The sequence below is a fragment of the Hibiscus syriacus genome, unplaced genomic scaffold (assembly GCF_006381635.1).
Source record: "Hibiscus syriacus cultivar Baekdansim isolate YM2019G1 unplaced genomic scaffold, ASM638163v2 tig00113725_pilon, whole genome shotgun sequence".
Taxonomy (NCBI): Eukaryota; Viridiplantae; Streptophyta; class Magnoliopsida; order Malvales; family Malvaceae; genus Hibiscus; species Hibiscus syriacus.
The window spans coordinates 19950630-19962125 of NW_024063471.1; the positions used below are offsets into that span (position 1 = coordinate 19950630).

Sequence of the window (11496 nt, forward strand, 5' to 3'; positions counted from 1 at the left end):
AAGAGACAGTTGTCGTAGCAGTCATTGCAAGAAAATGCACCAACAAAAATCTTCTAGTTCATCCTGATGATGTTTATTTCTTCCAGTAAGGTTGTTACACTGGATGACATCGACAACAAGGTCGAATCCACCAAATCTACTCATCAATTGCTACAACTGATCACTACTCAGTTCTTGCGCATCTGTTTTCAAAAGTATTGCAAGACAATAGAAGGCAACCTCTGCATCACTGATCTCAGAGAAAAGAGACATGACATAGAAACCTAGAAGTATTTCCACCTCATCGGGTTCAAGTGGAACAACTTTATTCATTACAACCAATACCAGATTCCATTTTCGGTATTCATCAAGAACATACTTTTGGACACTCGTAGGTGACTCATCGTCATAAGCTTCAAGAGCCTTAGGGATCCTTTCTGTCAATTTGGCACTTCCTGTACATGTTTGTAAATAGTTCAACTTTGTTCTTGAAGCTCAGGAAGGCTACCAGTTTTTGTCAATGGAAAAACATCATGTATGGCGCGTGGAGAAAGTAGAATAAGAGGAAATTTGTTCTCAATTGGCAGATTATGAATATAGCCCCTTTTCTGTGCAGCAGCATGAAAATACTTCGAATCTACAAATTCTGGCTCTACATCAGTACTGTGACATTTCGGTCCAAGTACCAAATGGAGCAAGTGCTACTTTCTCATAGTAGAAATAAGGAGGTCCAATAGCATCTTCTGGAAGTGTTCTTTGAGTTATCTGATCGGTTTGGGGTCATTGCATAATGGCTTCTTATCTTTTACTGGAAGAAGTGCGTCAACAGCCTTAGCCATTTGAGCAGCACATATAAAATCTGTCAATTCTGCAATTGATAAATCCGGACCACATCTCTCCATGATTATTGAAGCCTCAGCCTCTAAGAATCCCATTTTCATCAAGTACCAACAGTTTACTCTCCTCATTAGAATCAGAATTCAGGATTTCCTCGATATTAGAAGAACTATCAATATCTGTGAAATCATCCTGAAAGATTGCTTCATAATCAGATGAGCAGTTATCAGAATCAACATGTTGCATGGGTGCGGATTTTTCAAGAGCATGTACCATTGTATATGTAGTCTTGCCATTGCATCAGATTACTGTTCGCATAAATTGGTTTCTCTCCCACAAAAAAGTATATTTCAGAGATAGTCTTCACTAAAAGCTGATAAGTCACTGTGTCAGCCTGGAATGGATTACCAAGCGATTTATACAGCTCTGTCTGACTAGACTCCTTCAGAAAAGACACATATCTCAGACGTTTCTGTCAGAATGATTGAGCACTTCTTAAATTTGTGACAACATGAAGAGAATTCTTGTTACTTGATAACACTATTGTTTAGTGACACCAGAATAAGAGTATTCAAGATAAACATATTTGGGGCACGAATAAAGCCACAAGTACCCACCACAGTGCATTATCAAAATTGGACCTCGTGAGGATCATGATATTCAAGTCAAACAGACGTTGAGAGTAAGTCTTACAGTTTAGAAGGTTGGGGGTATTTTGAAGGCCCAATTCAGACAGATCCATGTAGGACATCTTGAAATCCCATTTCAACCAGAAATAGAATATTGGGGCATTCTGAAGGCCCATGTCAGTATGAATATTTGGGCATTCTTGGAGGCTCAGCTCAGCAAGAAATAATGTTGAGCACACTTTTAACATCTGTATCAACAAATGTTGAGGCATGATGAAAAGCCCTTTTCAATCAGAATCAGGAATGTTGATGTATCCTGAATATTTATATCAGCAAAATGATGGGGCATGCTGAAAGCCCCTTTCAATCAGAATCAGGAATATTGATGTATTTTGAACGTTCATATCAGCAAATACTGGGGCATGCTAAAGGCCCATATCATCACGTGTCAAGATCATTGCCTTGAACAAATATTTCCAATAAGACAGAAAGATATGAAAAATGAAAATGGTGAAATAGTGATAGTCGAGCTTACTATACATAATTGCTTCGTTCATCAGGCATTTACGTTATGATCATGTTGTTGAACAAATATCTACTCAGCAAGTATGGTTTCAAATACCCAATCTTCTTAGCCATATGTCACATGATAGCGCGATCTTTGTTAAGCTACATCACGGTTGCATGAATAAAGATGGTCCCCATGCAGACTACTCGATCCAGGGTTCAATTCCTCAAGATCTTAGCTTTGAATTTTGCATTCTCTGTATCACTGATAATTGAAAATATTTATTTGAGGTTCCTGGCAGTTAGTTTCAACCATACTGTTGGGGTTATGAAGTTGTTTTTCACATCATTTTTTCTTACTTGATGACATTGAAAAGGGAGGCTCGACTCACTTATATTACTGTTATTCCCGTTATTACTGGGGTTATCATTGCCAGCCAGGATGAACTAATTTTTCATCTATTTTGGGTTTATCATGTGCGTTTCATCCCCAGCGGCAAGAATTCTACTGATAACGTTCTGTACATGGCTCATATAGTTGATGTGTTTCTACTTCCTACAACGCTCATTACAGAAGAAAACGTGATCAGTATCACACTTTGCCTTTTCCCGAGATAATATCAAGATCAGTTGGTATCTCTTATTCAATTCAACACTAGCACATCTTGTGAATTTAACCAACTTTTTGGTTATGGAACACGTCAGCATTCCATTTGTATTCCTACTGAGTTTTGTTTTTAAGAGGTATTGTGACATCATACAAAAGATTTGAACACTGTGCAAAGAGCTTCACTGACCAGAAATCTGTGCAGAAGTCACAAGAAATGATGAATATTTGTCAAATATTTTACAAACATCTGAGCAGAAACCACATGAGATGATGAATGTGTTGTCAAATGTTTTACAAACCAGTTATTCTAGTACTGGACCAATGTTGCAATCATATGGTATTTCCATTTATGGATCCAATATGAAGTTTGTCTTCTTCAACCCCAAGGTCAGAAGTGAGACATGATGAATATTTCTTTCCATTGAAGGGAAGCAGAAATTTTAACAACAAGAAACTAGTGGAGCCAATTAATGTTGAACGACATGATGTTGTTAAACATCTCGACATGATATGGTCCAAGTTGCCTTATTCGAGATATGATTAGATGTGAAGACATGAAAGGAATTAGGATAAATCATCCTTGTGATGTGTTTCAAGAGTCAAATCAGAACAGACTCTATTCTCCTAATTAATCTCTGCAGAGTTTGACATATCTACATCTATACTCTTCAAAGATGATAGATTCACTTTTCAAAGATGAAAGCTTTTAATTTATGCACAAGTCCAAGCAGAGAAAGTTGGTTTTATCCAAGACAAAATGGGGCATCAAGGTTATAATTTTGATTACAGCAAGAGTTCCATAAATGAAACATTTCTTCCGAGACTTAAATGAAGCAAAGAAGGCACAAAGATTGCTCTTCCAAATCAGAAATGCAGTTTGAAATGACATTTTGACCAAGTGAAGGAAGACCGAGTTCACCAATTTGAAATCAAATAAAAATGAACTTAATATTCATGCATCATATTTAGGCATTTGCAAAAATAGGTGCATTTCCATTCATTTTATCCATGTTAAATGTTAACAGGAATTTCAAAGATTTTAGCAAAGATTCAAATCCATCACAATGGATCAACATTTCCAGAAAGAGTTCATAATGAGAAGAACTCATCTGAAGAAGGAAGAAGAAGTTCATAATGAGAATAGCTTGTTCAACCTTTTGCTCAAATCCATCACTTGATGGATCAACTTTTCCAGAGAAAGTTCATAATGAGAAGAACTCATCTGAAGAAGGAAGAAGAAGTTCATAATGAGAAGAGCTTGTTCAACCTTTTGCTCAAATCCATCACTTGATGGATCAGCTTTTCCAGAGAAAGTTCATAATGAGAAGAACTCATCTGAAGAAGGAAGAAGAAATTCATAATGAGAAGAATTTGTTCAACCTTTTGTTTGAATTCATCATTTGATGGATCAACATTTCCAGAGAAAGTTCATAATGAGAAGAACTCTTCTGAAGAAGGAAGAAGAAGTTCATAATGAGAAGAGCTTGTTCGACCTTTTGAATGACTCTATCACAGAAGGATATATATCTTCATCAGCATTTCCAGAAGGAGTTCATAATGAGAAGAACTCATCCGAAGAAGAAGAAGTTCAAAATGAGAAGAGCTTGTTCAACCTTTGCTAGATTACATCACAGAAGAAGATAAATTGTCATCCCCAATGGAAAAGTTCATAATTAGAAGAACTAATCCCAAAGAATAAATTATTCAACATTGCCATCATAATCAAGTGAAGTCAAATGGATAAAAAAATTTATTATCTTTTCGTCTTTGCTATATTCTTGTTAACACATGAATGAGCAAAGAGGGGCAGCTGAAGATACTAATTTTTTACCCATTTTTTTATTGTTTTTATTATTATTATTATTATTTTATTTATTATTATTATTATTATTAAAATTATTATTATTACAAATAGGCAAAAATTGGGGACCAATTACAAATCTGGAAGCCTAACCAGATGGCCTAACTGAAACCCTAAACCAATTTAGGGTTTCAGCTAGGGTTTTCTAAACCCTAGCTCCCAGCCGCCACCTTGGACCAAAGGAACTATGGCCGCCTCTGTTATCTCCAAGCCGACGTTCCATCTTCTGCCACGTCCCATCGAAGCCTCCAGAAGCGCCTCGTCATCTCCCCACGTCGAACTCTATGGTGAGTCACCACCATAGCTATGGTGACTCACCGAAACCCATCTTCATGACCGGTCCGCGCAAGGCTCCGTGGTGGCTATAAAAAGCCACTATACATGCGAAGGAAAAAGAGGAGACAACCACGGAAAGCAAGAACAGACAGAGAGCTACGACAGCGAGTAAGAACGGAGAAAGCCACAACAGAAGACACAGACAATAACCACGACAGCAACCCAAGAGAAAAACAGAAAGTAAGAGAAAGAGAGAGACTTACCGAGGAGATTATTGTCATCGAGGCCTCCCTACGCTGTTAAAAAACCAAAATATCGAAGCTAACAAGCTTAGATATAGGCCGGGTTAAAGATTTTTAGGCTAAACGGGCCTCGGTTTTGGTTTTAGGGTATTTAGGGCCTCGTTTTGGTATATTTTAGAATTTTTCGGCCACCGTTAATGGTGGCTGGCAGCGGTGGTCGGAGCCCGGAAGCGGTGGCTGACCGGGACTGTGTTCTCTCATTTTAGAGAGAAGCCAGAGAGAACTCTGGTTCTCTTATTTTTTAGAGAGAAGAGGAAATGAAGAAATGAGAACAATGGCCCGTAGGGCCAGCCGGTTTTGGGTTTAAATACCCTCTCTTAAACGATGCCGTTTTGGGGAGGGTGTTTCTGTAATTTCGCTGATGGGTAAACCTTTTCCTCCACCATCCGAGTTTTGTAATTATTCATTTCAGTCACTGAAACTAACTTCTGAACGTTTTAATTCAGTCTTCGAATTTTATTTTATTATGTTTTAGTCCTTACTTGTATTTTATATGTATATTAGGGTAAATACCCATTTTAGTCCCTCATAGTTTAATTAATATTTATCTTAATCACCTATTAATTAATTAGTTTAAATTACACTATTAGTAATTATATTTTTATAATAATTCAAAATATGCCCTTTAATTTTGATATTTTACTTTTTAGTCACCAATATTTTGTTTCTTTTCATTTTTGACCCTGATTTTTTTTATATTTTGCAAATTAATATTATTGCTTTTTTAATTTATTTTAATCATTATTTATTTATTATTTTGTTATTACTTTTATATTATTATTTTCATATTAGTCACATAAATATATATATTTTTAAATAATAATATTTATTTATTTTCAATATCAAAGAAAAGTGCAGTCTTAATACAACTGGATGTCCTATTCTGGTATTTTAAATAATTAAATATTATAAAAATTATAATTAAGTTTTATTTAAATTATTTTTAGGAAAAATTATTACATATTTTAATATTTATTTATTTATTAATATTGAAGGAAAGAGTTGTCTTAAAGCAACTAGAAACCCTTTTCTAATATTTTTAAATAAATAAATATCTTACTATATTAAAATAATTTTTTATTTTTTATTTATTTTTTAATATCAAAAGAAAGAGCTGTCTTAAAGCACCTAGAAACCCTTTTCTGATATTTCTAAATAAATAAATATGTTATTATATATATATATTTTCTTTCAATTATATTAATAAATTTGAAATAACAGGATTATAAATTAAATATATCTTTGAATTTTTAATTTCTAATAATAGAGACAATTTATAATTAATAAGTACTAATTTTGGGCGTTGTAGGGGTGCTAATCCTTCCCTAAACATAACCGACCACAAATCCCTTTTTATTTCTAAAAAGAATAAATTTTTGGTTAAACGAAGATCAATTTATCTTTTAACTGATATTTCTTAAAAACTCTTTTAAAAGATAATTTTTAGGTATTCGACCTACCTGACCCAAAAGGCCGATGGTGACTCCCAAAACATTTTAAAAACTTTTTTAATTTTAAAATATTTAACTTTTTAAGATTTTTTTAACAAATTTAAATTAATCTAGGGTTTTTATAAGTGTAGTATATATTCTAAAAACTCTCAATCATTTAACGATAAACGTTTAAATATATTTCTATTGTTGTTACTCTAACTCGGGACCTCTAAAAATAATAATCATTCTTTTAACCACTGAGATTGTTTGGTTTGTGCAAATAAATATAACTTTTAAGATTAATAATCAAAGTTAGTATCATTTTTCATTTAATTAAAAATGTCAGTGGTCGGTTTTGAGAAGTTACACATTTTATTTAATTTTTAAAAGAACAATTTAAAAAAAAATTACGATTTTCAATTTGAGGGATCGATATTTTTTATTTCATTAAGCTCTAAAAAATTTAGATAGAGAATAAGACATTGATCCTTTTGTCCCAGAGATCAATTCTTTTCAAACTATACCGATCCTTTTTATAATAAATAATAATATTTACTACATATGATATTTATAAATTTATAAAATAATAATATTTTAATAATAATATTTTGATAAATAATATTAAATAAGTTATTATAATATTTTAAAAATAATAATAAGTTTTTTGTAATAAATAATATTATTTATTATATTTAATATTTATAATAAATTATTTCTAAAAACTTTACCAACTAGTGAGAAATAATTTACACAACCTCATTCAAATACCGTAAAAATAATTTTCATAAACTATTTTTGAGAAAATTTAGTTTATTATAAAATTTATTTTAGTCAAAAAAAAAAAAACGAACCCTTAATCAACGACGATGGAAAAAAATCTTCACGGGTGACGCACATGTGTCTCTTTACCTTCTTTTTTTTTTTATTTTTAATAATATACAATTTAAAATAGTTTTTAAAAGTATGAAAGTTCAGAAATTTTTAAAGAAAATTAAAAGAATTTAATTTTTAGATAATTATAGAATATATAAATATAAATTAACAATATGTGAAAAATACAAAACATATTATAAAAGATAAAATAGCTTTAAAATTCTTATTTTTCTAAAAAATATAAAAAGGTAATTTTCCGAAAACAAATCTGTATATAATTTCTAAAAGATAAATAAAAAACAAAAAAAATAAAAAATGATAAATGGATTGTGAAAGTTAATTGTGTTTTCTAATATTCATTTCAAAAAGTATTTTTAATTTTAAAATATTTAACTTTTTAAGATTTTTTTGAACAAATTTAAATTAATCTAGGGTTTTTATAAGTGGTAGTATATATTCTAAAAACTCTCAATCATTTAACGATAAACGTTTAAATATATTTCTATTGTTGTTACTCTAACTCGGGACCTCTAAGAATAATAATCATTCTTTTAACCACTGAGATTGTTTGGTTTGTGCAAATAAATATAACTTTTAAGATTAATAATCAAAGTTAGTATCATTTTTCATTTAATTAAAAATGTCAGTGGTCGGTTTTGAGAAGTTACACATTTTATTTGATTTTTGAATACCATCAAAATAAATTAGTTAGCAATATGAGACTTCAAGTATTAAATTGTGACAGAATAAAATTATTGTGTGAAGCGAGACAAATATAGTTCCGAAGTTAAACCATCCAGTAAGCCTTAAATAAAAAAGAAATGCAAGTGTTAAAAATTGCACTTACAATGATATATTTTTTTGTTTCATAAGAATTCTTGTCCAGTCCGGGTAGAAAAGATAAACGCACAGTTGGGATGATTTGAGCAAAACTAGCTAGAGAGAGTCGATATCTTAAAAGTACGTTTTAATGGTGTAGATTCAATGTGATTCATAGGAACCAAAATCATAATTAATCAGTGCCAAAATAGCGATCCCCGAACTCCCCCATACCTGGAATCACTCTGTAATTCTTATCTAGTGATGAATCAATCTCCGATGTCACAAGTTTTAGCTTCGGGAATTTCCTGCACACAGCATGGATGCCTTCTGGTGCCTGCACTTAACCAAAATTCATATTTTCAACAACTACGATACAAAAAGATTATATTTAAACATAATACGAAAAGGATACGGATACACAGTTGCTTAGTATATACACATGAATTTGGGAAAGTATCTGAACTTACTGATATAAGATTAAGAAAGATGATGCTGGTTTCCGGAACGCCTTTACTAAGAAGCAGAGATACAGCCTTGATTGCCGAATTTCCTAAGTGTTCATAGAATTTGAGAAAAGAAGTAGTAGAATTGGAAGAAAAGCGACAAGTTTATGTTGTCTAACCTGAAGCTAGAACAGGGTCTAGTAACAAGACATGGCGGCTTGAGATGTCTGCCGGTAGCTTCTCATAAATTAACTATACCAAATGTTGATGGTCAAATGAGAAATTGTGTGCCTGTATAGGAGGAATACTCTTTGAACACAGATTTTATTTTTTTTCAACCTACCTGCCTCCCATTATTTCCATCTCCATGGATGAGTATTTTACCAATTTTTATTCCCTTGCAGCATGCTCTTAGTGCATTCTCCATGCTTTCTCCACTGGTATCAGGAAACTCTTCAGTTAATATCGTTTACAACTTACAAGCAACTTCGTTTTTTCTGATACAAAGAGGTCACACAGTCTAGGTATAAAAGAAAGGTAGAAAAAATTGGGATTCGAATTCTAGACCTTCTTATAACCGAGACTCCGCATAACCTTTTACAGAACACAACACCAGAATACACGGAACCTGCATGCATGAAATCAGGGAGATATGAAGCCACCAAAAATGTGTTTAAATTGCTGTACATGATACTAGCAGTTACCCGTAGGAGTGATGATCTGTTTCTCTGTGAAGGGAAGGTGCCCTAGGCCATGCTCCACAACCTGAAATATGGATTTTGAGACCATTCTGTATCCTGCTGATTTGTGATTACTCTTGACTTATAATTTCAATTCATTTAGACCTCATTACCAAGCGAATTAATCGATCTGAATAGAAGACAAAATCATGCTTTGTTGTTTTGACATCACGGACAAGGGTGTGCATTCCACGAATCTGTACACAGTGCCAAAACATCATTGAAGCCACCAAACACTTTAAATATAGTAGAGAATTGTACCTGAAATGTTGAAAATATAACATTAATATTTGGGTATATTTTGCACAGATCATGCTGGCCAAGCTTGGTAAGAATATGCTGTACTATCAAATCAACGGCGACATCATTATCTCCTCCTCTAGGGATGATTATATCTGCAAACTTTTTCGATGGTAGTATGAATTCTTCGAAACTAGGCTTTACAAATCTTGAATACTGCAAAAATGATACAAGGATTGGTAAGAAATACCTAACCACTAATTGCATGCCAATCTAGATTCTGCACTACTGAAACCTGTAAACATGTATATTACCAGCTTTCCATGCCATTGTATAAATTAATTAATGAGACAAACGAGCTAGAACCAGTACTAACTTGATCAAGCACATTCGAAATGTTCCTTCCTCTTTCCACTGTGTCCCTCTGAATTCTTCTTGCAAGCCGCACATCAGAATCTGTTAGCCATGTTGATAAATGAATTGTATAGTATGTTTGATTTTAATGGCATTCAAAAATCTACCGTTCCTTTCTAATTCCAATATACTAAAATTTATCAAAATTGATTATGATATAGCATTCAATACATCACAATACGAGCAAAACACTGCATGCAGCAATGCAGGTTAAAACCCTGTATATCAGTGCTAACTTATCTTGCAAATCAAGTAAACAAAACCATTAGGAAATACGCTTAAACCTATATCAACAAAGATCTTCATGTTCATAAGATTTCGAACTTGAGAATCATGAAGAACCAGAATTCCTTCTAGAATGATAACATCGGCAGGATTAACCTACATTAACACAAAAATCTAATTTCTTACACAATTCTGATTTCATTTAAAAAAAATAAAAATTCACTTGCGAAAAAAAAGAAAGACAATATTTCCATTTACCAGACGTGACGGTTCGATGCTTTTATGAGTCTTGAAATCATAGTTAGGAATGCTAACTGGTTTTCCTTGTCTCAATTTTTCCATACATGAAAGCAAAAGCTCAGTATTAAAAGCATCTGTTAAAGGAAACGGAAGTATTTACTTCAAAATTATATCATATAAAAGGTTAATAATCGGAGAACTTTGATTTGAAGGATTCACCGGGATGATCGAAATTGTATTCGTGAGCGCTCACTAATTGTTCCTCGTTGAGTGAGCGATAAAACGAATCCTAATAATTTGAATAAATATAATTAAAAAAAAGAAAAATAGTAAAAAAAAAGGCAAAAATTAATAGAAATGAGAAGATTTACTTGATTAACAAGAACAACACGTTGATCGTGAAGTTGTGAAATGATCATGTTGCAGACTGTCGTTTTGCCCGATGCGGTTCCTCCAGCAACTCCTAGATCCAAAAAAGAGAGTAAAAACAATATAAAAATTAAAGAAACAAAAAATAATGTATGGAAGAATTGAAAAGAGATGGAACCGATGATGAATGGTTGCTTATTGTATTCTTTTGGATGATCAAAGCCGTTAGATTCGACTGGAATATGATCATTGAATCCACATCTTAATGAAGCAATCTTTTCAGAATCCATTTATCAAACGGAAGACGATGAAAGTTCGATATCAAATTATCTGATAACTTTAAACAAAACGAAAGCAAGATTTTTTTAAGCTTTTATTTATCTATTCCTTTTATATGTTGTTGCTGTGAAGGAAGCGAGCGAATTGCGCGGGAACTAGCTTACGTGGCATTTCTGTTTTAGCTTCATTTCCACTCCCTAATCCTACCAAACCTTTCCACTTTCAGAGTACCATAAAAATTTTGCCCAAAATAGAAAAAGAATTTACCCCATTTGTAATTATTTTATGAATAAATAAACATTTTATATTATGCATTTTATCACATCATATTACTCTGAAAAAATATTTTTAAATTATTCATGAAGTAAAATAATGAATAATTTATATGATCTAACAAATTTCATAAAATAAATATAT

General features: G+C 32.3%; 1 protein-coding gene across 2 annotated transcripts; it reads right to left on the reverse strand.

The window, feature by feature from the left end:
• Positions 1-8278: 8278 nt before the first annotated feature.
• Positions 8279-11101, reverse strand: LOC120187434 (uridine kinase-like protein 5). Of its 2 annotated transcripts, none has more exons than XM_039191147.1 (14): positions 10979-11101; positions 10803-10894; positions 10651-10720; positions 10450-10565; positions 10251-10347; positions 9929-10008; positions 9574-9768; positions 9426-9509; positions 9277-9337; positions 9140-9200; positions 8916-9009; positions 8752-8824; positions 8597-8679; positions 8279-8463 (listed from the first exon to the last, which is right to left on the reverse strand). In XM_039191147.1, the coding sequence occupies exons 1-14, from the start codon at positions 11088-11090 to the stop codon at positions 8320-8322; spliced, it is 1362 nt and encodes a 453-aa protein (XP_039047078.1). In that variant the 5' UTR covers positions 11091-11101; the 3' UTR covers positions 8279-8319. The 2 variants fall into 2 exon arrangements, with proteins under 2 accessions (XP_039047078.1, XP_039047079.1); XM_039191148.1 differs by having other exon boundaries at positions 8307-8468.
• Between the last annotated feature and the right edge of the window lie 395 nt (positions 11102-11496).

Excerpts from the sequence above, each read along its gene's own strand:
- LOC120187434 (XM_039191147.1), bottom strand. The coding sequence starts at position 11,090 with ATGGATTCTGAAAAGATTGCTTCATTAAGATGTGGATTCAATGATCAT. Across the intron at positions 9,510-9,573 it reads TTATATTTTCAACATTTCAG|ATTCGTGGAATGCACACCCT; the intron begins GTACAATTCTCT and ends CACTGTGTACAG. Across the intron at positions 9,010-9,139 it reads GGAGTCTCGGTTATAAGAAG|TGGAGAAAGCATGGAGAATG; the intron begins GTCTAGAATTCG and ends TCCTGATACCAG.